The 27,675-nt window shown below is 39.6% G+C and overlaps 1 protein-coding gene across 1 annotated transcript in view; it reads right to left on the reverse strand.

Annotated features, from left to right (window-relative positions):
- Positions 1-562: 562 nt before the first annotated feature.
- KIAA1549 (KIAA1549 ortholog) overlaps positions 563-27,675 on the reverse strand; it is a 152,298-nt gene continuing 125,185 nt past the window's right edge. Inside the window, exons 12-20 of the mRNA XM_050907580.1 lie at positions 26,246-26,370; positions 20,856-21,061; positions 18,886-19,109; positions 17,585-17,729; positions 15,695-15,928; positions 14,615-14,667; positions 10,027-10,172; positions 7,992-8,146; positions 563-2,847 (exon numbers count right to left, since the gene is read on the reverse strand). Of these exons, the coding sequence (XP_050763537.1) occupies positions 2,593-2,847; positions 7,992-8,146; positions 10,027-10,172; positions 14,615-14,667; positions 15,695-15,928; positions 17,585-17,729; positions 18,886-19,109; positions 20,856-21,061; positions 26,246-26,370 (1,543 nt within the window). The 3' untranslated portion in view covers positions 563-2,592. The remainder of the gene's footprint in view (positions 2,848-7,991; positions 8,147-10,026; positions 10,173-14,614; positions 14,668-15,694; positions 15,929-17,584; positions 17,730-18,885; positions 19,110-20,855; positions 21,062-26,245; positions 26,371-27,675) is intronic.

A 27,675-nucleotide genomic window follows, 5' to 3' on the forward strand; every position in this document is an offset into this window, starting at 1 on the left:
TTTGTCGTGTGTTCTGTGTTCTTCATAAGATTTGGGACTGAAAAGAAAAAGCATATTCATCCAAACATAAAAAGATGGAATATCACAATAGCATCGCCATCACTAGCAAAAATGAATGAGAAATGGCTTAAGTACCTCTAACTTTCAAAGCTCTTATTTCATGTTCTTTCCTAAATAGCTGGAACCAGCAGCCAGACAACAAACTTACTTTCTAAAAGCCCACATTTTCTTGAAATGAAGTCACAGTAACATGCTAATATTATAAAGCACTGGCCTCTGACCTCACTGCAGAATTAAGCTGGAGAAGGATGTGGGCTATGAAAGAGATGGTTTTAATGGGAACACTTAGCAACAGTCAGTCTTTAGCATTGTCAAAAAGACCAAATGAACATTGCCGATACAGTCTTCATTCTGCAAAACCTGACATTTTGCAGAAGTATTGGCAACATTCATGTTTACAAGCTCAACAGAAATTAAATGGTTTTTTTATTTTTATCCTAGAAGTGATTATCACACAAAAAGCTTAAAAAATTCAAAACACAATAACCTGTTGGTACCGCTGTTCACAACCATGCTGGTGTTCTGACTCCATTCAAACCTCAACCAGTGCCCATGAGGGCTTTAAGTATTGGCCAGGGAACTGGAAATTAATTTAGACTGCTTCACTACAGTAAGTCCCTCAAAACAATTTCATACAGTCTTTTGATGTTCATGGGTAAACAGAAAAATAAGTGAGCTTCCTAATAAACATATCACCTTTTCAACATCAGTGAGCAGCCAGTTGCTTCCTAGTTCTGGCTTTGGCAATGTGTATTATGTACACACTTCATGAACAAGGTACATAGGGTTCTTCCATGGTGTCCTCCCACCTGTTTTCATTTCAGTCTGAGTTAGTCCTGTCACAGTTATTGAACTGTGCACTGGAACCAGGAACAGATTTAGTAGCCAAAGACCACCATACCATACCAATGTTACACACCAGTATTTTACCAATGCCATTTCTACCCCAGTAAGTGAGGCAAACGCACCCCTACCCTGATCAACTGCCCAATGATCTCTTTGGCGAACTGCTGTTCCTTAGACCTTTTACGACTACCACCCACTAGCGTTTGAAATACCCACACTGTAGCACCAAATAGTTCTGCTTTTCATTTTTCTAGGGCAAGCCTCCCAAGCCTCTGCACAAACACTGAGCTTATCCTCTATCTCTGTGACAGTTTGTTAGCTTCAGTTCAGTCTGATCTGAAAATAAAAACACTCCGACAAATCATGACTTAAGTAAAATTTCCGCATGTATTATGTCAGTTACAGTTATGCAATGGCCAAATATTAGTAAATTCGTAGCTAACATTAAATTAAAACTCTGGAAAAAAACAGCGACAAACAGTTCCATGGCACGTACCATTCTTACCATGGGGATAATGCTTACCCTTTGTCCAAAGGGACAGTGGAAACAAGTATAAATATAGAAACTGTCTCAAAACCGCAAATCTAAGCCTATGTTAATGCTCTAAACTGTCACTGAGTTTCACTAAAATTATTCAGATCCAAACATAAGCAATGATCTAGGACATCAATTTATAACGTAATGCTGGTGACCCTGTACCAGTCAGGCTGGATTGGTTTCTGTCCACAAAGCAAACTACAGAGTGGCAATATTTTATCACTGGTCTTGAAACAGCATATAGTATGTAAATATATTTTTTAAAGATATACACGCACATTTCCCCAAATTCAACTGTGGCTGAGTACTCCTCTCCTAGTTTTCAATAATTTTTAAACAAAACAAATACCAAGCCCTTTCTGTTTGGATGCTTTGCTTTGCTTTTCCAGCCTGAATGAGTCTACAGATATTTTCTTAGTCATACAAGGCCAATGTTTCACTTTGCAAACATTGAAGATGAAGGAACACTTGAAGCTTCAGCACCAGAAGGAAAACAAGGAAGAGTGCAGAGGGTAGCTCCATTCGGAAGCACAGAGCTATAACAATTATTGTTCCAGTTTGTTACAAGTAGCTCATAAAGACTTTTATTCTAAGTAGTCCCATTATTCCTGACAACCAAAATGATTCTTATGTGGGATCACACCTTCAACACCCTTGAGCTGATACAGTTTGTAATCTTGCAGAACAGCAACACAAACCAGTTCCCCATAAGCACTGGAGAGATCAGAATACTTGTCATCTCTTGCAAAATGTCATCTCATTTTATTCAAACCTTCACCTACTTCCTTAGAAAAAGGAGTCTATCATACTTGGAGTTTGTTCCTGTGATTTTTTTTGTTGCTGGAGTGTTGACTTCTTGACCTAAGGTTTTATTTATTTGTTAGGCTGAATGAGGGTAGGGAGAGAAGAGGAGCACCGTAATATTAGCAGATTAATTAATATTACTTGTGATGACACTGATGATTTTCCCTGTTTGTCCCCCATCTCTCCTTACTATCCTCATTTTGCTGCCTTTTTCAATTTTTCCAGAGTGTTGTCAACAGAGCTGTGAAAGTTCATTCTTTTGAGAGAACAACATTGCTGATTTCCTCTAAGTCTTTGCTTCCATAGGAAGCAGATACCTGGCAGATTTGCAAGGGAATGCTAAATCAACTATGGAAGTTCTGCACTGTTGTCTGTTTCTGAGAAAGTCGTAGAAGTTCTTCTCTAATTGCTTTGATAAGAGAGGCTGAAGAGTGACCTGGCTGGAGGTCCTCAGTGGAACTGGTGGTGTAGCAAAGGCCCTGGCCCTGAAGGCTGTTGTGTGGAAGCTGAGCAGGGGGTGCCGAAGGCTGCCTGGCTGAAGTCCTCGGCATCTGGAATACTGGTGAGGAGGAATATTCTTGGTGCCCATGCATATGCGTCTGGAAAAAGGTAGAAAGCATTATTGTACCTTCTGAACAAACATGATAATCCCAGAAAAGACAAGAAAGCAAAAAGGCAAAGAACAGAGGGAAAGCAGCATGGAGGTGCTTCTATCTGCTGCCACTGTTCTTCTGTTGTATGAATGAGTGATTCCTCTTATGGAGCACAAAACAACAAGTGTACACAAAATTGCTGGACTGCCTCAAGTTCAGGGAATTTCAAAATCTCTTTGAGCATCCATTAGAAAGTCTGACCCCCTTTCTAATCTATGGTATGTTTAGAAACTGAAGTGGAAGGAGGTGGGAAGAAAAACCACAGAACTGGAAGTCAACAGAATTGGCTTCTCTTTCCTTGCCTTTCCATCAACTTCCTCAAAGACAACAGGCAAATCACACTCTTCCCAGCTGTCATTCCTCCATACTATCTATAAAGAGAGATACTACTACTTTCACCTTCCCCTTGTCTGCCTGGCTTGCCTGTTCAGACTGTACACTTGTGAGGACCCTGTGACTGACCAGTGCCCAGGAAAACACAGTCAACAGAAAAAGCAGCAGTAGAAAATTATTCAGATTGGACAGATTAGATTTTTCTATACTCAACAGCTGTTTTACATATCTGAGAAACACTATCTCAGTTTAGGGACAATCATTGTTTCAGGGTAGAAAAGGGTTAATTCTGCATTTGTTCAGTAACTCATATTTTCTAACAAAACAAGAGAGAAACAAAACAGAAGCCTGAGTTTATGGGCTTGCCTATCTGGGAAAAAATCTGCTTACACTAAAACAAAGCATGAATTTACAGTACACTAGGCGACTGCACTGACTCCCAGTATGGACACAAACGAGGTACATTTCGAAAAAATCTAAATTCCAGCTGACATCCCTAAAGCAAGCGTTTCCTCTTGCCTCATATTGCTGAAGGCTGAGAGACAGCCAGAAGAAACACTGGACACAAAGAACTTGAACACACCCTGCTGAACGCACAATTGGGAGCAAAGCAGCGTAATCCCCTTTCAAAGGGTCTGCGCTGGGGATGAGGAGCAGCTAGCTGCAGCAAGTTCAGATTACAGTTATCATGATTTAGCGAGTACTATCTCTCTGTGGATAAGCCTTAAGTAGTAGCAGAGAGAGCAATCTGATGAGGGAAGAAAGGACAGCAAGGTCAGCTAGAAGAGGAATTGGAGGTGAGGGGGAGGGGAATGAGGGGATTACAAAGCAGAGCCTGGGAAGGATATGGGGGACCTAGACTGACTGTGGCAGCAGTGTGCAGGGAACACAAAAATGCATGAGAGTATGTTCCTTAACATCTCTCATAATATAAATGAATAAAATCTAAGCCGTTTTGTATAAAGTACAACTAATAACAGATTCTGACTCTCTTGCACAGCTCATGTACAGCACTCATCATTTACACAGTTAATTTGGGGAGAGCGATAAAGAGGAAATGAGGCTTTAATAGAAGAACGATAGGTAAAGAAGGTTTTCCAAGTAACATCTTGTCTTGCTTCTTATAAAAGGGAGGCAATTTTAGTATCAGAAAGGAATGAATGGGTCTCTTGATTGTTCAGAATTATTCATCTGGCAGTGAAACCTGAAACTAATTCATACGTGCAGTCTAGAGTTAGCAAACCCGACAAGTACTATGTGGGTTTACAGAAAAGAGATGACACAAAAAAGTATTAAAAGCAAACATTCCTTGACACATGAGTCTTAACAGCAACCTAAATTACGTTCAGGTTACTTTCACATTAAAATGCATTATGTGATTCAGCTCCTATCTCATACTGCACTGAATTAGCACCATAAGAATGGTTTCTTAAGGGAAGTTAGGAAGAAGATCTGATGACCACAGTGGCTGTTTTTTAACACTGAGGCTATCAAAGTTTTCTTAAGTATCTCAGAAAAACAGAAGTGTGCATTTTTGTGATCTCATATATAACATCAGAATTAAACAGGTCTGAGAACTTTCAAAACCAGACTGGTTTAGAAACCTAACGTATACTAAACTACAACAGCAAAACAAGGAGAGTAAAAAGGTTGGAAGAATTTTTGCTGGTGTTTTTTTTTTTTTACTTTTAAATTTTTTTACTAACAGAAATACACATGAAGATATATAATATTATATATGTAACAATATATAGTATTATACAGCTCCTAGAAATTATATATTTTTAAATAGAAACTTCTGTATAATTAACAGCAGTACAAAATAATTGACAAAAATATCTTTATTGAATCTTCCTTCTTAAGGAATGAAGGTTTATGAGATCACATTGTGAATTTGTTAATCTCCATTTAAAAACTGTTGAACTCTGCGGCCAATTTCAACTGAATTGGATGTATAAATATACACATACACATACATGTATATATGTATATGTATGAACAGATAGATATTATAAAATTCACAAAAATAGGTAGCTAATTAGACATAACCTGATTTGTGCTATCATTGAATCTGCGTTTGAGTGGCAGAAAGGCCAAGTTAGGCTGTGCTTAGCTGGACCTGTCAGCCAGCATGTATCTCACAGGGGATAGCTAGGGGACGTGAGAGACAACTTGGAGTATGGTGAGATGGTTTAGAGACACTACAGTGGGCAGCTGGAGTATAAAAATAGAGTAAAAGGATAAGGGTGGCTTGGGGGAAACACTGGAAACCTGGAGACTTGGGAGAACAGCGGAGAGCTATAGGGGATTGTAGATGGATAGGAGGTGATGCCAGGTGGTGGTAGGGAGGTAGAGATATGCAAGACACTACACACATCTGTAAGAAACCAGGCTTCATTTGTTCTGCTGCTCAAATGACCACTTGCCCAGTATTGTATTTTGTGTCAGCTAAGGAAATGCTGTAATTATCCTGGTTGCCTAGGCCTTCTAGATGGAGAATTAAGGTGAATTGATGGTAACCTGCACACTGGCTTTGGGTCAGGAGATACGAGTGAGAGGTCATATTCCAGCAGAAAATCGGGTGTTGACTGCAGGAATAACAGGTGAGGATACTATGAGGAAAAGGGCCATTGCAGGAACACAAATGCAGATCCCTCTTGAGTTTGTGGGTGAAAAGAATGCTCTAGATCTAATCTTCCAAAATGCAGAGTTTAATTTTAGAAACTTGCTCAGAATGAAGGAACAGTAAGACTGTTTGGAAAGGATCAGTTGAATACTGCACCATAAGGAACATGACTGTCATTAAGTAAAACCTCCTTTCCAAAAGGAGGAAAGACAAATTTAGAGCTCTGTCCTAGTGAACGAATCCAAACTCTGAAGGTAATTATTTAACTACAGAAAACTACAAGATTAGAGCTCATTTAATAATGCTTTTTTTTTAAAATGGGAATAATCCTTTGCAAAAAAAGACAGAATTCCTTATAGGAAAAGGAAAGTGCAGGCACTAGGTGAGCTCTCCTACAACTAAAAGACACCATACTCTGATAGTTTTAGTCCATGATCTCCTCCTTTTGCTTTTTAAAAAAAAAAACAAACAAAACCTAACAACAACCTGAAAAATTCACATTGCAGTAACATACGAACTGCAGCAACCAGTGAGCAAAAAGTTCTGTCAAAGCTGAGGAAGTGTTTAAACTCTGATTAATTAGAAGAAAGTCAACCTGGACTGAGGTGACATGTACCCATCTGAAATGGTGACTGAAGGTGCAAACTGCAACCAAATCATATTGTATTGGGCCATGAACCTTTGAAAGTTGTGCAGGTAACTGATGTCAAAACCAACTGTTTGCATGGCATCTCAGATAATGGGTCTGTAATTCAGTAATACGTTAGCAATTCAAGTAATAAAATATTAAGAAAGTAATGGCTGAGTATGCACTTGGGGCACAGAGAAGAAAAGTCATTTTCAGAAAAGACAGACAAATGATAAGGGGCAATGAATGGTAACCTAGAGATGCCTCTGAAAATGGAACAGGAAGCACACTAAGATCTCTCATGCAAGTGCTCTTCTAGATGTAAACTGAAATTATGATGTTCTTGCACTCACACCACAGTTCCAAGCACAGATAGCAAGTTAAATCAAGCAAATACATCTTTCGGCTTTGACAGTTAGTTTTTGAATAGTATCAGTAGAGCTTGTCTCTAGTGTGCCCAGTTCTCAAAAGCTTTATGCTGCTCCTCTCAAGATCATTTGGAGCAGCTCAGTTTCACCAAAATCTAAAGATAAGGCCCATCCTGTTGCATTTCCTCTCTGCAAAGACATTTCGAGATTGTGCAACACTGCAAAGCAACTTCAAGTAGTGTGAACACACACTGCCCTAAGTATGCAAAAGAAGGAGATCCTTCTTTCCTTCCTCCCTCAAGGAAGAAACCAGAAAAATGACAGTTTAAGCAAAAGAAAGAGCATAAAGTTGTCGCTCTCAAGAGTACTACAATAAAGCTGTCACAGGTCAGTCTCCTTCAGGATTCAAGTACATCAAACACGGACTGGTAGCAGACAACTGTATCTTTCCTGGAAAGGCCATATACTATCTTCAACCTCACACATCTGGTTGAATCAGAAACGTCAACATCTAGAAGCACCACTGCCAAGAACACGAAATCACGACGGCTGCCTAGGCAACCCTGGTAAACGAACACATATTAATTTACCACATCCTGCTGACTAAGGCTAGGAAAATAACAGTAGAGGTCTTTCTAAACAAGTTATGTGCAGGTATGTACCTTATTCCGTTGCCCTGACTCCTGCTGTTGCGCACCGATACAGAAGACAAAAGAACTATACCAATACAAAGTAGGACAGTAGTCCGGGACAATTTAATTCAATGTTTTCTACTTACAGTGATCTCAAAATACAGAGGCATATTTCAAAGAAGAAAATGGAAAGCAGTATCCACCTCTGCTGGAGCTCAGAAGCAGAACTGGGTGAACTGCAATTAATGGGTGAAGGCCTCAAGTGAGGAAAAAAAAAAGGTTAGGGTAAAGTGAGAGAAAGCAGTTAGAGAGAAGCAAAGGTGAAAGAACAGCAAGCAAAAGTTAGAAGAGCTAACGAGGGTTTGAAGAGCAAAGCAAAGAATGTCAGAGAAGCAACTGAAAGTATTCCAGGGGGAAAAAGTTCCAAACAGTAATGCAGGAAAAAAAATACCCGAACATATCACTACTTCAGAAACTATGCAAATGTGTAACACAGTACTCACTGCATCTCGCCTAGCATATTCATCCTCTCCACGGTACTGGGGCCACCCTGGCCCCCCCGGCTGGCCATGCCCTGCTCTGCCTGAGGGGATCTCCACTTGTTGACCTCCGATCCTGCTAGCAATTCCCACCTGAGTGAGGTGCTGTATCTGAGAACCTTAAAAGCAAATATTGTTTTTTCATCTTTATACACAGTCAAGTTTGTAGGGCAGACAAATGACAACATAAAACTTTGTTGGAAGCAGGAGACAAGAAGAAAGTGGAGCTCTGTTTCTGTGCAATTAATAAAAAATCAGCAGAAAGAAGGCTGTCAGGGTAGAATAAAGAAGGAAAAGTTATGTGCATTTTGTGCAGTTCATTTGAGTGTGATGCTTTTCATTGCCACTGCACTGAAAGAAGAGGTTGAGATACATGCATCTCAGACATGGACTACACTTCATTCCAAAAATATGCCAGCCCTTTCCAAATGGCATTTACTGAAAGCCCTGGCAATGCTTTCACGTAAATTACTTAGCAGCAAAGAGAAGACATTTGCTCCTGTGGTACACCTTATTTGCATCACACTGGCAAGACCCTAACTCTCCAGACTGCTTTCTATTCCATCTCTCAGAAGAATAAAATGCATGACTATACAAGAGTATGGTTCTTTGAGCTTTGCTTTGTGGTTAAATATTAAACAATGCTGTCGTCGACTAACGAGAAGGTCAGAACACACTGTATCTCCTTTCAGCCTGAAAGCTAACCTCCTCCTTTCTCCTTTCCCTTCCCTCCACTCCCGCTGCTTTCAAACACATGCAAGGATAGCCACCACCATTAATTGCAAGAGACATGTAACAACATGCCAACTTTCCTTTTTTCTGAATTTCCTCCCACAGGGAAATACAATTTATTTTATTATTATTATTGTTATATTTTATTATTCATTAGAAATGAAATACATTTAATAAACCCACATATACATACAAGAAAATTGTGTGTGTGTGTGTGTAGGTACAAAAAGGGAGGAAAAGACAATAACAACAGTGTTATGTAATAGACACTTAGGTCACTTCCATATTTTCCTCTCAAAAAACCCCAATATTTGAGAAGTTTGATATTTGCACGTAATTATGCTGAAGGACAAGAACTAATCATCTGAATTGCCTCCAAACTTTAAAGCAGAATACACATGAACATTTAGAGAATAGTGGGAATCAGACAATAAAATAGTCATCATTAAACTGTAACAGTCACTACATCTCTGTCATTCTCATTCATTTAACATTTACAGGGAGAGGATAGCAGCTATCAAAACTAAGACTCTGACATGAGCATATGATCGTATTTCCAGTCTTTTTCAACTCCCCGGGAAGAAAACATTTCTCTGGGAGAAAATTAACTGTGGCATTTGCATAAGAATATAATCTTTTATTCTTAGAATCAGTGTTTGCTGCTTAATTGCCATGTGATGTTAGAATCTTATTCATGATAGCATTGATGAGTGCTATGGAAATTATCTCACAACCAAATCGGGGAAGGTGATTTCATACGGGACAGCAGCAATAGATAATATCATCAGAAGGTAAAAGATCCTGCTTTTATACATACATTTCTAGGAAGAGAAATGAGAAATAAAGATGCAGAAAAGTATTAAAAAAATTTGGTATTTAGCAGGCTGATTTGGGATGCACCAGTTAGCTCATTTAGCACAAAAGAAATAGTCAGCAGTGGAAAGCTAGCATACACTGTACTCTCTAAAACAATTAAGTAATCTTCCATTCTTAGAGAATGGGGTTTTTTTTGAAAGTACGCTGTGTGATAACCAATGCTTGTAAGATACTAAAAAGGTGGCAAAGCACTGTCTTTTTCTGCAAGGTCCTATGGAGGTAAAGTTAACCTCACTTTGTGATCGCTTTTTTTTTTGGCAGTGAAGACAAGGACCACATTTCAAGTGTAGCAGCTGAAGGAGAATGATGTCTTAATGGTGACGGCAGTGTAAGAGTAGGTATGGAAAAGGATCAGTTATTTTAGTGCATATTCAACTTAAGTGAAGTGTACCTGCAGTGCTTCCAACTGGTCTTGGCCGTGCCACTGACGGCATTTCCTCTGAGTATATCCCTCTGGAGGAATATTGAACCTCAGGTGGCTGCTGGTCTGGGTGCATTAACTCTGCAGGTTGAAGAAAACCTGGTCCAAAGTTCTGCCTGGGGAAAAGTAAGGACTCAAGATTACAATAAGTGAATTGCCTAATTAGAAACAGTAACGCAGGTGTACCTCACACAACAACTCTTTATGATGCCTCTTAATGTACATTTCAACCTTAAATGTTAAAGAAAATAATTACATCTGAGGAATATATTCCTCTTTCATGACCTGCATTGCACAGGAATAGGAGTTAGAAACACTAACAAAATTTCACACAAGTGTTTTTCACATGTTGCAGTCTCCTCAATGCAGAGGAAAAAGTCCCCAGATCTTGTTTTCCCCTTGGGGAAAAAAGCATCTTCAATGAAAAAAAATAAAATAGAAAAATGAGACTTCAGTAGTGATGTAGCTGCTTACCTCAGCAACAAATCTAACTCTTACTCAAGAGTTTCTGGGCACACAGTTTTGGTCTAAATCAAACGATACAAACTGCATTACATGTGTATTTCATGAACAATGATTATTTCATCAAGCACTCTGGTAATTTTTCAGGAAATTTTCAAAACTTTGCTCTTTAAGATTCATCAAACTACTTAACGCTCTCATCATCAGCACACATGAAGAGATGCAATGTATACTAAAATTAATGTTTCCTGTAATTCAGGCTGGCGCTGGTAGTCATTGTTATATATTTACTGAAAAGAGTTAACAACAGAAACTGTAATCAGTCTAACTTCATTAATTGTGCCAAGGTAATGGGACTTGTAAAATAAACCCTATAATTCATTCACAGAACAGGAGCAGAGAAGGAGATGGAAACGCTGCTTTTCCTGTGCTTCCTATTAACGTATCTTAACCCTGGCATGGAGAGATTATATTTTAAAAGACTGATGGCAACTGAGTTTTCAAGGATTATTGATTCTTGTCAATATGGTGGAGGTGTGGATGCCCAAACTTCAGGTGCTTAGTTACTAGGCTAGTCTCTCAGACTCCAGGTATGATCAAAGAAGTGAGACATGCTCCTCAAGAGGCATTCAAAGCAAAAGATTAAGTTCACCAAATCATTTTCTGCGGGAGCCTCTCACTGGTGAGTATAAAGGAGGCAAAGTGAGACAAATATCCTAAGTCAGGCACATGAAATTACACAAAGTGAGGATAAGGGATGAGTTTTATATGCCTTTTACCACAACAGCATCTAAGTCCTTCTAGGCTATGGACTGCAACTTATCCCATTCCTCAAGACCTCAGTTTTACACCCTTTTGTTTTATAGGAAAATCCCGTGACTGTATCTAATTCAAACTATTCTTGATACGTGCTGTATTGGAAAACTAACCACCTTTGTATGACAGCCACATAGCAAAGAAAGCTGACATAATAATAGCCTAATAAAGCCAAATAAGAGCCTAATAAAGCAGAAACAAGTAATTGTAAATTAAAGTACTAGCTACTGGGCACACAGTATTAAATAGAGGAGGTGTAAGGGGTTCAAGCTGCAACAATCCCATTGTGGAAGTGCCAGAATTTCCCCGGCGCCCTTGCATACAATCCTACCTGTCCACTCAGCAGATCCAGAGGAAACCATTTCCAACCAGACTTACAAGCTAGTTAAAATAAATGCCTGAATGGGTAGGTAATGTTTAACAATATCACTTCTGTTATGTTAATCACTGTAATCAGTAAAGGATGTGATCATCTGGCCCTTTATGCCTTCAGTGCTGAGCTGGAATCTTGTAGCTGATAAATTACTACAATTTTTTGATGTTGCCTAAAGAAAATATTTTCTCAACATTACTGCACATGTATTATTTTTGTGCCAATTTTTCAAAAGACAGGAAGTATATCCTTTATTGCTGATGGGTTTGTACTTGAAAGGTACACGTTTAATAGCCCATCACCCTCTCTTCTCAATCTTCTTTAAAATAGACAGATATAGCTACTCTTTAAAGTCAGAGATCAACAGAAGAGTATAAAAACAGGATACTGCTCTGAATCTATATCATACAGGCTTTCTAGTGCTCCTTCCTATTTTCAGACTGAGATTCAGCCTTCAATTTATCTTTGCACATTCAAAAAAATTATTAATCTCAAGTTATTTAAGTGGGGAGATACCGCCCTAAAAATCAATTTTACACCACTAATCCACTATGGCTAAGTATCTCTGTTGCATGATGCAATATTCATTTTCTGGTAAAAGCTGTTCATTGTGCCTTTATGTTTGCCTAGCTGTTATGTGACCTAGGTCTTTTACCTTTGATTTTTTTTTACCCAGGTTGGTTCCACTTCATTAAAGATGCTGACTGCATTTGTACAGAGAAGGGAACAGTACGGTCACCCAACTATTATTCCATCCATCGGATATTTAAGCCAATGGACTATGACATTGATACATGCCACCTAATCATACTGACCTCAGGTTATTTTTCCTTCCTCTAATTGGTGCACTGTTTCTATCAATTTGTTTAAATAAGCGTGACCAGCAGGTCAAGGGAGGTGATTCTGCCCCTCTACTCTGCTCTCATGAGACTCCACCTGGAATACTGCGTTCAGCTCTGGGGCCCCCAACATAAGAAGGACATGGACCTGTTGGAGCGAGTCCAGAGGAGGGCCACGAAGAGGATCAGAGGGCTGGAGCACCTCTCCTATGAAGACAGGCTGAGAGAGTTGGGGTTGTTCAGGCTGGAGAAGAGAAGGCTCTGGGGAGACCTTATAGCAGCCTTCCAGTACCTAAAGGGGGCCTACAAGAAAGCTGGGAGATGCACTTTTTACAAGGGCATGTAGTGATAGACAAGGGGTAATGGCTTTAAACTGAAAGTGGGTAGAGTTAGATTAGATATAAGGAAAAAATTCTTCACTGTGAGGGTGGTGAGGCACTGGAACAGGTTGCCCCGAGAGGTTGTGGATGCCCCCTCCCTGGAAGCGTTCAAGGCCAGGTTGCACGGGGCTTTGAGCAACCTGGTCTAGTGGAAGGTGTCCCTGCCCATGGCAGGGGGGTTGGACTAGGTGATCTTTAAGGTCCCTTCCAACCCAAACCATTCTATGATTCTACGATTATCTTCTGAATTTGAGCATAACCCCCACTCCACAACCATGACAACTCTTTCCTTGTTTTCTGTTGACCAAGCTTTAGGAAACCTTCTATTTTAATGAAAAATTAAAGGAATTCTTCCTGTTAAGGTCAGCGACCTTGCAGATTGTTAACTTAATCTGCCAGCACTGGCAGTGCCAGCATTTGAACTATTAATAATGATGCCATTGATTTGTAACTTACAGAAATCCAGAGTGCCTATGCCAAAGGTTAATAAACTTTTGAACAAAAAATATGTTGCAAAGACACTATCTTGCTCAGGTGTATTAACATGGGTTACAGCACTTTCATGATTAATGTATCACATTTTCCCCGAATGCATAACAGGCCAAAAAAGAGAAAATCCTCAATAACAAACAATTGGTTATGCTTTGTGTTGGCAGTCTCAAAGCTCCTAATCTTCAAGGTAACCTAAATTACAAAAAATACACTGCATGTCATACTGTGTGCTGTTTCATGCATGCTCCACTCACACTGTGAAACTGTGACCTTCAGCCAAGACCTAAGAAAATGAGCTTAGAGACTCCTCCTTTTCTAGTTGGTCCTTTCAAGATCAGGTTGCAGAACAATGCATAAAAGAAAGTTCTTCATATCCATTTTACCATCAAGTTTCCAAGACAGTGAAGTCTTTAGGTGAAATCTAATGAATGACATGGATACCAGTGGGATTTCATCTCACATGGTGAGCTGTAAGAAGGTAATGAGAGAGCAGCATGAGGCCACCTTTTTACCACCTTGCCTGCAGCAGCTTGGAGAGGGTGAGACAAGTCTGACCACAGTGGGTACCATGACTCAAGAGTCCAACTTCACATGTAGTTAAAACACAGACACCAAATGTGGAATTAACAGTCACCTGGACAACTGTTTTCTTCTCTTTACATGATTCTCCCACAGCAAGGTCAAGAGAAGATGGAAAATTTGTTCTTCCTCCCTGATTTTATAATAATAGGCCTGCAAGGTAGGCTTTCTCTGTGAGGGTCACCATGCTCTGTAATTTGTTCTCAACTTGGTTAAAAACAGAATGAATCTGTTAGTCATTTGAAAACTTTTGTGAGTGAGTGTTGCCCTGAGGCTACAGAAACAAGATGAAAGCGAGAGTATTGGGAGAATTACATGCATCTCAGTAACCGTTTCAGGCTCTCTAAAAGCTGAAACTCAGTGGTTTACTCAATATCTAGAAGGATATCTCCATAGCCAAGGGGCTAGAAACACATTTCTTTTAAATGGAGGCTTGGATTCCATACAGCATGCATATGTTATTGATGCTACATAAATAAATTACACAGGCTGGATCTGGACTCCTGTTACTTCTCATTTATACAGTACTTTGCATAATAATATACCAGTGCCAGTAAGAACTCTAGAGGAATTGCAAGGAAAATAATAAATGATAATTCTAATCAGTGAAAAGCTACCTTGGTAGGAGACCTGGTGCTGTTGGTGGAGTCATTCCAAATTCCACGTACCTCTGTCAGAAGAATGAAAAAAAACCAAATTAAAATCAAAATGCATACCCTGGGAAGTCGACTGTCAGCCTTTGAAGTGATGAATGGCAGAGATCACTAGGCCTGTATGTGTGACTTGATTGCAGCCATAAGAGCTTAGTTTTACAAATCCAGAAGCACAAGAAGATTGGGGAATCACTGCTACGGTGGGCTAGCAGTCTCTTTTGTCTGATCAGAGTCTTAACTTAAAAACCTTTCAGAAATACTTTCTCTCACTTGCAAAAGATCAGGGGCTGCTCCAATGTCTACTTAGCTTAAAACTTTCAGCAAATCAAGCTTTGCATTTGGAAATCTCTTTATACCTCAACCAGCATCAGACTGCAGCAGAGAGACCACGGGGCTTGGAACTCAACAGTCCAACAGCATTATGAAACTTGCACTGAATTGTTGTGGAACTTGAGATGACCGAAAAGATTATCCATGTGTCTCAGTGCTCCATAAAATGCAAAAAATCATACACAGAAATACTGCTTTCCTATCCCTCACCTCCTGAAAGCATTTGGATACCCTGCTGAAAAACATAACCTAAGCCAAATACACTCTTTTTTCATTGTCAAAATACAAACTAGCACATATATTTTTAAAAATTAAAGTTTTACTCTTGGAAATAACAAGACTGATCTGTGAAAGATCATGACTGAGAAGAACAAAAAAAGTTATCCTAAAGGAGGAGAACTATCTTCTATTGTGGTTGGGATGGGAAAAGGAAAAAGAATCCAAATGGCTTAAAAAGCAAGTTCACCATCTTGTGACAGTCATTTCTGAATTCTCCTGGTTCCAGAAACTCTTCCACATTTGTGATAAGTCCTGACAGCAAGGGCACAATAACAGTGACCATGGCTCAACTGGTGCTAACTACCTGCCCAGAAAAGCCTTTTAAATTGCATCACTCACATTAAATGGGTTGTTTACTGCCTGAGTTGGACCATTAGGTGATCCCCACTGGGGGCATGTGGTTCCCCTCCCTGCTCGAGCAGGAGTGTTGTTTACCGGCTGTCCTGCAGAGACCCCGGGTGGTGTGACGGCCGTGGAATTGGCTGCTTGGCTGCTGGGAGCCACCAGCGCAAAAGCATCATCCAGCAGCGAGTGCATGGTTTGCCGAGCCTCTTCAATGGATGGCTGCGGTGGGACGTACTGGGAGACTGGGTGGGAAGGCAAGCCGGGGAACTTCCCCAGATCAGTTGAAGATGATGGCTGAGGTTCAGGAGGCAAGTCTGGATCAGACTGGAAGAAACAGAAAGAAGGTGAAGGGCAGCCACAGAGAAGATCTAACCAGCCAGGTTCCAAAACCCTGCGGGCCTTAAGTCTGAGCAGCATTTTCTTTGCCAGAACATAATGAGATAAATGGCACAAGTGCCGGTGCTGCACAAAACCTGCCCCTTACCCTCCCCACTTCTGCACGCGCATATGCATGCACGTACGTAACACCAGCTGTTCAAATATGTCATTCAGTGTGATCTGAAAGACTCTGATCTCAGATAACGCAGCGGAGATTTGTGCAGGAGTTACTCAGCTATAACAGAAATCTTGAGGTTTGCAAGCACATAATGCAGTCATGCAGAGAGCATTTACTCCACCCAGAAAAAGACAATCAGCTCTGTCTACATCTTTGACTTCTCTGCAGCTTTTGCAGTTCCAAGAAATTAATTAAGTCTTTAGCTTACAACTGACCACATCAGCAGTGATATTAAACAATTATTATCTCCTAGAAAAACACACAAAGGGAGCTGTTAAGCAACTAAGTGGCTACCTGCATGGAACTTGAACTTGGGTGCATCACCTGAATGGGATTCATATAAGTGCTTCATAGCTGCAATACCTGAGGCATGCATCGTAATTACTACCTGGGATCTTACCACCTGGGCTTACTGTTCATCAGTAACAGGAAATTAAACGACCTAAGCAGACTTATTATCAAAGCTCATTCTTACCACTGCATGCAGACTGCAAAATCAGTCGTCAAGATGCAAAAGCCTCTACTTCATCAGGAACTTAGCATTCTGAGTACTGTCTCGCTACAGATGCCAAAGGGGCTGAGCTTGCTGTGTGACATGTCTTAATTAAACAGCTTCAGATGATAATTCATTCTGCTGCAGCATGACATTAAAATCATCACACTTTTTTGAAGGCAGAGGGAAACCGCAGAAATCAACATTGTAGTCACCTGATTGCATATGCAGTTAATGGTGAAATTCTTAAAATTATTAAACCATCTTTCAAGAAGAAAACTGTCCAGAGGTTTCCAATATTAGCATTAGGCTTAGTAAAGTCTGCTTAGAAGTGGTTAAAGATGCCTAAATACAGTTTGTGACATGGATATGACTGAACAGAAGCATTCTCCAGTGTCTTTGCCTTTTTTAGACAGGAAACAAAATTAATTTTCAAGACATTGTACTAGAATTGTTTCAAGTTACTGTAGTACAAAGACATGTTTCTCTTTCATTAGTAATTAATTCCTACAATTTAAAGATGAGAAAATTTCTCATGAAAGGAACTGAGTCTTCCACTCTGTGAGAGCAAAGGATGAAATTTTCTGTAACATATGAATATATAACATCCAGCAAATTGGACTAGAGTGAAACTATGTTCAAGATACTGTGGAACATGGCAAGCACACTTTCATGTGCACAACACAGTGGCATTAATGAAAACAAGGTTTTGGTTCTTGGCCTCTTTAGTATCAAGGAATACTTGGCAGAATTTTAATGCTTAATATTGACAGGCTGCCAATGAAATCCTTGTTTCACTTTGATTTACATGCTAACCACCTGTGACTGAAACTAGCCATATAGACCATAGTCAGAAGGCCAAAAACCTCCCAATGTCACAACTGTCATTACAATTATCAGAACACTTGTGTCATTCAAGAGACATACATACAATATATGCAGAATTATTGACTCCTGGAGGCCTTTTGTATGTCCCATCACTGTCAGTTGTGATCAACCTGTCCTTTTCTGCATCAATCGGACTCCCATTTATCTGATGCCGCCGGCGCTGCTTAGGAGAACGTTTTGCACGAGAACTTAACAGGAAGAAAACAAAAAGCAGAGACAGAGAAAAAACAAATCAGACAAAGGTAATCACGTTTCTTTTTGCAATTTTTCTTCTCATCCCACTCAAGGTTGAACTCCTTTGCCCATTCCCTCCAAGTCATCCTTGTCTCAGCCCTGTTTCTCTTCCCTTTCCCAGTTTTTCATGCCAGTCTCATCAGTTAGCCTCGAATGTCTCTCCTCAAGCTTCTCCTGATAACACTCTCATTGGCAGCTCTCCAAACTGTCCCATTCCTCCCTCAAACTCTCTCCACTGTCACCTCCCTTCTACATTCATCTTTCAACGTTGTCCGTGCTCCGGCCCCCTCCCAGTGCCTCTCCAGACCTCCCAGACCAACGTCTGACACATCTGCAGTAGCAGAACAGACCACACTGCCGACAAGGCTTTGCGCTTGGCATGTTGGGTTTAACCCTACCAGGCAAACCAGCTGAGGAACCCATGTAGCTGGAGTAAAGCTACTTTCTATCCGTGTGGAAGCAGTCACAGGGTACCAGTGCTCTGGGAACGAAGTGCCAGTATTCATAAGCCCTAAACAGAGCCCAGGGAAGACTTTCTCTGAAAATACAAGGCCAGGAAGGCAGATCTGTGAGGCTGACAAACGTGCCTCATTACCCAGAAGGAATATGTAAAAGGTTCTCTCACTGATTTGTGAATTTGCCTTTAAAATTCAGAATCTTCATGCTTTTTAAGTTCTTCAAGGGTTTCCTTATTTTGCGCCTTTTCCCCCCTTTATAAAAATAATATTTCTTGCAGTTTATATTTTCCGTGTATCTTTTTTTAGTGCTTATATTGCAGTTTTGACCCCTCTACACCACACAAGAATTATTCAAACAAATGGCAGAGCAAATACTAAATTGTTTTAAGACAATTTTCATACATTTGGGTTTATTTATCGAGAATTCACCACTGAGAACTTGTAAAAGAATAATTTGAAAACAAAACATACTGGCATATACTGAAATAAATAAAAATGTTTAGAACAACCCAAACCTTCTCACCTAGATAACTCAAATTCAGCTAGTGATGAAAATGATTTTAAGCTCTGAAAGTTCAGAAGCACAGGTTTGATGTACTTTGGATGCTGACTCTAAAAGAAAATTGTTCTTTCCCATCTTTGAAATCCCTACCTCTTCCTGGGCTCTATGAAGACAGTAGGAACACTGCCTCCAGGGTCCAAGATCTTGTCAATCTGCATCTGTGCCTTGCGATATATTCTGTGCTGTTCTTTGGAGTCAACCACCACCACATCATCCACCACTGGAAATTCATAGTGCCCTTTGCGCTTGGCACGAAGACGAATCTTATTGCGGTGATGCTCAATCTCAGATTTATGCCTCAGGGCTGTTTGTATCTTAAAGAAGGAGGGGAAAAAAAAAATCAACTGCATTTTTCATTTGTGGTTATTGCAAACAGAACTTTTTGCTGCTCTTCCAAAAAACTCTCCTCCTCACCTCCCTGTCCGCCCCTCCCTCCCTCCTCCCCTTCCCTCCTCCAAATCTCTGAAGGACTGAAATAAGTCACACAATTTGTAAACACGCTTTCTTTCTTGGATATTTTGCAGTATCCCCATTGTCTCCCCAGGTAGATGTACTATTATACACAATACGATTGCCAGCACAGCAGGTGCAATTAGAGGGAAGCGGCAGTTTGTTAACAAAAGGCAGGCAGAACTCAAAAAACTCCTGCTGTCTGCCAGAAGTTACACTGCTCTGAAAAAATAAGACTAACCAGTACAGGCTATAGGTACCTTTGCTTGTCAGAGATATATTTGATCAATAGTGTTGAAGTCTGTCACTCATTCCCTTTAATGACCTTCATCATGTAAGAAGCAAGAACTTAAAGAGCTAATTGAGCTCATAACTCGGTGCCTCTGCTGAGCATGAGAGGCTGCCATAAGCTATGCAGAAACGTAGCAGCAATACAAGGGCCCAAGTCCCTAGATGAACATGCCGTTATCAGCTCTACGTCTTCTTGCAGGCTGAGTTTTCATGCCTCTCTCCCACCTTTTTTGCAAATTCCCTGGAGTGCATCTCATCATCTGGGGAAAGCTATCGTAATACCATACTTTTAAGTCCTGGCCCAACGCTCACTGAAATAATTCTTATCAATGGAAAATACTTGGGCATCAGATCAGGTAGCAACAACTGCTCTGCCTGTGCTGGACTAGTTCCGGAACACATCTGCAGCAGCGAATTAAAAACCAAATAAAAATTGATTTTTGTGTATTCTCTCATGAAAATCCCCAAAAAGCATAAAAGGGACACAAGCCAGACTTACTCTTTACATTTATAGTTAGAATTATACGTCTTCTGCCCATATAATCAGATCTCCATTTGTGGCCCCTCTTGCCTATATATACTAGATATATGTATTTACCTTTCTTCCATAAGGTACTCAGAAACACAGCATCTTAACATAGTTAAGATTAAAGGTTTCGGTAATCTTCCACTCAGAATTAAGAGAATATGCCATCTTACACCCAGTACAAAACCAGGAAGCAGGTACATGGTACTGTCAGGCAGTGTATGACACGGTTTTACAGCGCATTACCTTCTCTCCCCCAGGCATGCTCAGATTCTGCTTACAGTAACCTGAGCCTCAGAGAAAGCAGGAAGTTTCTGTATGTTTACTGTCAGACAAACATATCAGAAGTTGGAAGCAATGAGTGTGCTGCAAATTCACACCCCAGAATGTCTTGAGATAACTTGTTTTTGTAACCCACATCCTGACTTGCTGAAAAGTCAAAAGAATGGTGTAGAACGAAAACCAAGGGGGCCAGACGCTTCCAATTCTCACACATTAATTAACACAACTCTCGTAAGTCATGTCCTGCTGACTAGCAAAAGGATGGTAACACAAGGTATCCTGATCATCAAATTTGCTGCTCTCTCAGTGTTTAAGTTTTGGTTTAGGTATCTCTTAAAAACAGGTCAGATTATCTCTCTGGATGAAAACAGGATTATTCCTGTAACTTGTCAAAATTCAACTCCTCAGGAACTAACGAGGAACTCCTGATAACAAAAAACTGGAGACTTTTCACTTCACTCTCAGCTGGGCATACAGTCCTCCACAAACACTCAAAGCACTTTAAAAATACCTCTTTATTAATTTTGTTGGTCTCTGCTACTCGATCAGAAAGTACAGAGTTCTGAACCGGAGGTGCTGCCATCGGTTGCATAGCAATCAGCTGGATCTTGCTTGGGACCCGTCTGCTGGCATCTGAGGAACGTGACATCCTATCCACATGTTCGAAGATAGAGGCTGAGGAGTGCTGCTCGTTTCCACTGCTGGTCTGAGGAGGTCCTAAATCACCAGAACAAATACAGACTAAAGTAGTGCTGCTAGGGTTATCTCAGTCAAATGTTAAGCTCTACAGATGCTATGCTACAAGACTATGCCATGTTTTCCATCTGTGTTTAATTTGCCCTATAGGCCTTCCAGCTGATTCACATTTAGCGTACAACAAGTTTACCCAGTGGTTTGCAAATTATAAACATTTTTCCATTATATTTCCAGAAGGTGAGCTGTCATTCTTTATTTCTGTAAATCAAGCTCTTGGCATTTGCAAACCCCCAAAATCTCAATCTACTTTACTCCATAAAAAGCTGTTCAAGTACATACTGCTAATGGTTCCTCTTATCAGTACTTAAGGAGATGCAAATTCCTTAAATGGAGGTTCAAAGAGCAATAAAAGATGTCTCACTGCAAAATGTAGTTCTTAAGTGATAGAAGGGGTGATACATGAATGAAACAAAAAAACCCTTTGAAATCCACACAAAACACAAAGAATTTTCCAGACATTTTGCTGATTAAAGCTTTTAAAGCACTGCTTTCTTCCCTGTGACAGGATAAACAGTTCACATAGTAATAAGCAAGCTGCACAAATATTGCCATGTTGTAATTTGTTGACGAGGTTAAATCAACTGAAATATGATCAGCAAAAGATGTTATGGAAACCAATACACATGAAAGTTGCGGCCCTGGTCCTGCCAACGGTTAATCACTTAACAGAAATGGGTCACCTCCCTCAAAAGACTTGAAAACTGTAGGATTGCCCCAGTGGTTTGCAGTTAAGCACATATTTAAGTATTTTTTGGCTGGAGTTAGGCCTACAACAGGAACTATTATGTGGATTAGGCTTGCAAAAACTATTGAAGACTTGCAAAATAATCTTTTGTCTTGTTCACGTGGTAACGCCACAAATTCTCAAACTGCTTTTCACCATGAAATATAAGCAATAAGAGAATGCTATCTTCTGTAGAAGATCACAGTAGACGACTTGTTCCTTTGCTTCCCTCTTCTAGCACAAAAAGGGAGCAGGAGAGGGAAAGAATGGTACACTTCATTATATTCACAGCACACTACTTTTGGGCTGGAAAGCAATCTGGCCACAAGCTAAGCAAAATTCTTATTTTACATATTTCTCAAACTTGATCAATGCATTGTCAAATGTACACACATTTATAAATGGCATGCATCATTTATAAATGTGACTTTCCTGTATAAATGTCCTTAAAAAGAAGGTAAACGGTTCCACTCAAGATCTCTGTGTCCCAAATGTTTTGCAAGACACAGAGCCTAAATGAAATATATCCATCTCTCTTCTGTAGCTATTTATATGATCTTTACCATTTGTCATCTTCACAGCCCCATCTTCATGCATTTCTTAGAAGCATGCAAGCATTGCCTCTCAGAGAGGGGCACAAGATATATTAAGTAGTTAGTGTGAATCCCTCAGAGCGATCCTGTAGCGCAATGGAAATCTAAACTTTTGCATCCATCTTTCCCGTTTTCCCCATACATTAGTCATTTTTTCCAACCTTTCCAGTCTAACAGCAGTTCTCAAAGCTCAACCTGACCTCCAACATAAAATTTTAAGGTTATTTTCATATTACTTGGTTAGCAAGGTCCAATATATTCAATTATGCTGAGCATTCACTCTGAATCTTTATCATTTCATCCATAACCTTTCCTTTTGCACAAATAAACAAGTGCTTGGCAGAGGCCTCTTAGCTGAAACTGTTCTTAAACTCATTTTGTAAAACTGTCCAAAAGTCTCACTGTCAAATTTTGGTAAGGCTCTACAGTAACACCATATGTTACTCTCTTTTGCAGAGAAGATGCACACACACACAAAAAAACCCCATAAGCTGCATCTGACCTTTAAATCCTCTCTGTGTGCGTACACTGAATGTGTCTATAAATACAAACCAAGATGGAAGTATAGTGAAGTAGATAAGAAAGCCGGGAACTGCACAGTGCTGTACACATACAACAAAAGGAGAAATGGTTTCTAACTCAACACATGAATAAGATCCTTCAGAAGTTTTGAGAGAGCGAATAAGAATGGTTTCTCATTTCAGAGTTCTTATATTACACTATTGTCCATGGTTAGAAAATCTTCCTTATAAAGCTATCAGATGGCACTACATGAATGAAATTTTGATCTCAGACTAGACAGCTGAGGCTGAAAAATAATGGAGAGGAATTAATACCCAAATACTGGACAGAACATGTTTAAACAACTAGTCCATATAGGTCACATGTCAGGATCAATATTCATCACTGTTCCCTGGGCTGAAACTACTAATTAGAACTGAAACATCATGAAAATGAATTGCTCTGCAGGAAGCTATGACTTCATATGAAAACCAACACAGTTGGAAATAGAGGAAGGCTGTTGCTTCCTGCACCTTCTTGAAATAAAAACAAGAGACACAGCAACCAAGGTGCATAAACCCTAATCCAGAATCAGGTAAAGTCAACGGGAATCTTCCACTGATCCACTGGTATTTGAATCATGCCAGAGTATGCAGTTTCAGGTAAATTTCACACAGTTTCTTTGTATCCCAGTAGATTATGTCCCCAGGATGCAGCTGATGACTCTCATTAGTTACTTGCAGAAACCCAACAATGGAAAGCACCATAGCCAGCCTTATATTCATCCTTCTCTACTATTATAAGATGGAAACTGCTATCAGAGGACGCAGTCCTTAATTTATCACTAGATATGGTATGCATTATCAAAGACAGTGTCAGCTTTCTCCTGCCCCATCTTTGCTATGTCTCAGTCCTGACCAGAAAAACACTAGCTCATGAGAAAATATTTGTGCTTCTTTGCAGGTAGCTTGCGTTTGTCTCAGGCTTCCAGTAAAGACACTAACTCTAACAATATCTCTAACTTGTTTATACAAAGCTAGTTTCAGGACCAACAGCTGCCTCAGTTTTGCTTCTTTCAGTGATGTTTTACTCAATAATTTGAAAGAATTGGGAGGAAATTAGAAAAATGTGCCTAAATTGGATGACTATAATTTGTGTTACTGAGAATTTTTTATACTTCAATAGCTCAAAAGCAATTTTGTTTTTTTAGACTCAGAAGACAAATCCTTCCATCCTTAAGATATAATCGCAGCTACCCCAGCACCTCTATTCCTATTTGTACTCAACTACCAGCTTTGGTTACTTACCCACTCTGTTTGCTCCTGACAACATAAAGGAAAAAGAAGAGACAAGACAGTAATTATTATAAATAATTCAGCTGGAATGGCAAATGGCAAAAAAAAACATAGCAGTAAGATGATTGCATTTACTTTTGAATGAAATGCATGAACTTGGATCAAACTGTCAAGCCTCAGCTGCACAAAAAGGGAGCTGAATCTGCCATTTAACAGAGAGCTCTCTGCAGACAGTGCCTCCAATTCTGAATGCTAAAAATAGTCCCTATGATTACCAAACCAGAGGCACCAAATGCTGGGGGGGGGAAGTATATTTGATCCAGTAAGGGCATGATAGGCAAAAAGGACACATTTTACACAATATCCTTGCTGCCTTTGCCAGGTAATTCAGATGCAGCAATAGCTAACGCTTCCACACCAAAAGGAAATGTTAAACATTACATAAAGTTTTAAGCCAGATGGAAAATGAAGAGACAAAAATGGAGTTTCCAGGTAAGAAGAAATGGGAGAGCACTAAATCTGGGCAACAGAATTGAAGCCAGATAGGCTGGAGCAACTCATAAACCATCCTGAGATGAGCTCTGTCATAGCATAGTTGTTTTCCTATATATTTACTTGGGCATGATTTCTGGTCCTTAGAGCAAACCTAAAGCACTGAAAACATATATAGCATCAGTACAGTATCTTATTTTTGTAAATTGTGTAACGTACATACAGCATACACTGTCTGCTGAATTATTAGGAAGTATAACTTTCTAGTCACATTAGCAGATCCTGTGCTTTGTTTTCTTACATGTTCGTTACAGAGGAAAGCATGCTCCATGACCCTTGCTCTTCCAGGAGTAGTCCACATTATGAAAGTTTAAGAATCATACATTATTTAACTTGCTGTTTAGCCACCCAAAAGCTAGCAGTTTATATAAACTATCTTACATATTCCTCATTCTCATTTCTTCAACATAAGCAAAAACTGAAGATCGTCTGCTATGATCTGAATGTCACTGGCACTGCATTTCTCAGCAGTCATCTTTACATCTCAGCTGGTATTTCACGGAGTATGTGGAAAAACATTCAATATACCAAAGAGACTGCTCACAATGTGGTCAATATTTTCTTCTTCTCAGTTTCTGCTGCCATCAAGGCCATGTGTATTAAGAACAGATGGGGATATCAAACTCCTTTACCGGATATTCAGTATCAGAATTTTCTCTAGGAAGACTATTGTGATTTAAGACAAAGATCTGGTAACTAAAACCTCAAGCAAAAGGCAAGCCATCTAAACCCAAAAGGCTCTCAGAAAAAAAACACTTAGTGTTTGTGTAGGCACAGTTAATCACACACTTTTAAACAGGAAAAGAATTTAAAAGAATGTTTTCATTAAAAAATGAAAGCGGGTTTGCAGTGTTTTATCAACTTTTCAATGAGGAAAGAAATATATCTTAGGGTACCTCCAAGACAAATTGTGGCACTTTAACTGGAAGGCATGTGGTTCTTCACAAAAAAATTTCAGTGTTATTAATGTATGAGCACCGGATTTTAATCCTTCTAAAGCACAATCATGAAAGCATTTTGATGTCTGAATTAGAACTTATTTGTACAACTTTTACCTCTCTGGTCTCTTTTTTTTAATCTCACTTTTTTGAAGTTACAGTTACAGACATATACTCATGCTGTATCAAGTCCTGCTGTGACCTCTACTGCCCATGTAACTGTCTGCAAGATTGCTACCACGAGAGCCACAATTAGGCCTAAATGGAAAGAGGTTTGCCAGGGGTGTGTGGGAGAGAAAAGGAGGGAAGATTCATTCCTGCTAAGCCATTAGTTTCAAAAGCTTGCTGGAATGAAAGGAATGTGTAGATCTTCAGTTTCAACAGAAGAAACTAAACCAAAAAGGAGAGGAAGAAAATTTTCTGTGACACAAACCAGAAAAATTAACAGCCAAAGATGAGTTTAGAAAAGTTACAGCACTAGAGTAACTCTTCAACCTGAGTAAAACACTGCTGGCGCACACAAGAAAAAAAAAGTCACAAACCCTTCTTCACTGCTCTGCGTGGTTTGCCCTCATTTGCAACAGTTGATGGTCTTGCAGTTTCTTCTCCTGTCTCTCTCCCGCTGGATTGTTCACTTGCTGTGGAGTCAGCATCTGATGGTGAAACTCTGCCACAAACATTAAAAAACAAACCAACCAACATGTAACATAAGTTTGCAAAGGGGCACAGTTCTCACGCAAAGAATCCTATGCTAAAGTATCTTGTGAAGACTGCTAATATTTTCCTCTGTTTATAATTAAATTTATAATAAATTATCATAGTTAGATATTCATTGCCATGATGTTACTGTTGTTGCGTGTGAAAACTGACTGCAACAGGATTCATATGTGACAAGATTATTAACTAATCTTTCCTTTAAAATACACTTCAAGAAAAAACTCTGCATTCATAAGTAGCAGTTTACTTTTCAGACAGAAAAGAATTCTATTAGAAATAAGAAACCTGTACAGGTAATTAGTCTAATATTCTAACTTGGTGTTCTCTTGCTAACACTACAAGTCCATGTGAATATTTTCCTGACTAGTTAAACGAAAGGCCATTCAAAAATGCTACTTTTATGTATTTATCCCATGTAGTCATGAGATTCTTAAAAACATTTGTTACCTACAAATTACAATCTCAGTGTTCATAATTTTTGCGGGCGATTAAAGAAAAATATAAAGAAATACTGTGGTTTTCCCCAACAGAATGCTTCACCTGTAAAATTATTCAGGTAGTATAAAACAGCAAAAATATAGGCATAAACCACCGCCCAGCTGACACCAAAGCCTGTCTTTTCATATGGGATCAGCCTTTGTGATAGTGTCTCTAGTGACCATTTTGTCTTGTGAACATTCATATTCTATTCCTGCAGGGAGTTAATCACTGAAAGTGTGCACGTGTCTGTGCATTAACCTTAAGTGCAAGATTTGCTTGGGCTAGATGGATATCTGAACTAGTTACTGAGGGTCTTGGCTAAACATCAACCTGCCTAGAGCACACAGACTAAGATAACTATATCCAGCCAGACGAGTTCATTGAAAGTTAAACCTACTCCTTGCAATGCTCCAAATTCAACTCCCCTTCTTGTCCTCCCTGAACAATGCACTGTTAATTGAACTCTGTCTTTCATTCTTTTCTGCAGGACTGTAATACTAATAAGTCATATCCCAATTAAAAAAAAAATTAGCAGGAAAAAAGAAGAAATGGTTGTCAATGAGCTTACAGATCTGCATCATTGCATCTTTTCCTCTTTTCTAAGGTGGAGAGGGTGGGCAGAGCTATCGTCTCCATCACCTTTGTCTTGGTTCAGCAGAGTATAAGGCTGGAGTTCTGTTTCCAGATCTGCTACTGACTTTCTGTTTCACCTCATTGTGCTTTGTATTCCTTCATACTCCTTCCTCAGTCTATCTAAATTATCATGAAGTAAATT

The sequence above is a fragment of the Gymnogyps californianus genome, chromosome 1 (genome assembly GCF_018139145.2).
Source record: "Gymnogyps californianus isolate 813 chromosome 1, ASM1813914v2, whole genome shotgun sequence".
NCBI lineage: Eukaryota > Metazoa > Chordata > Aves > Accipitriformes > Cathartidae > Gymnogyps > Gymnogyps californianus.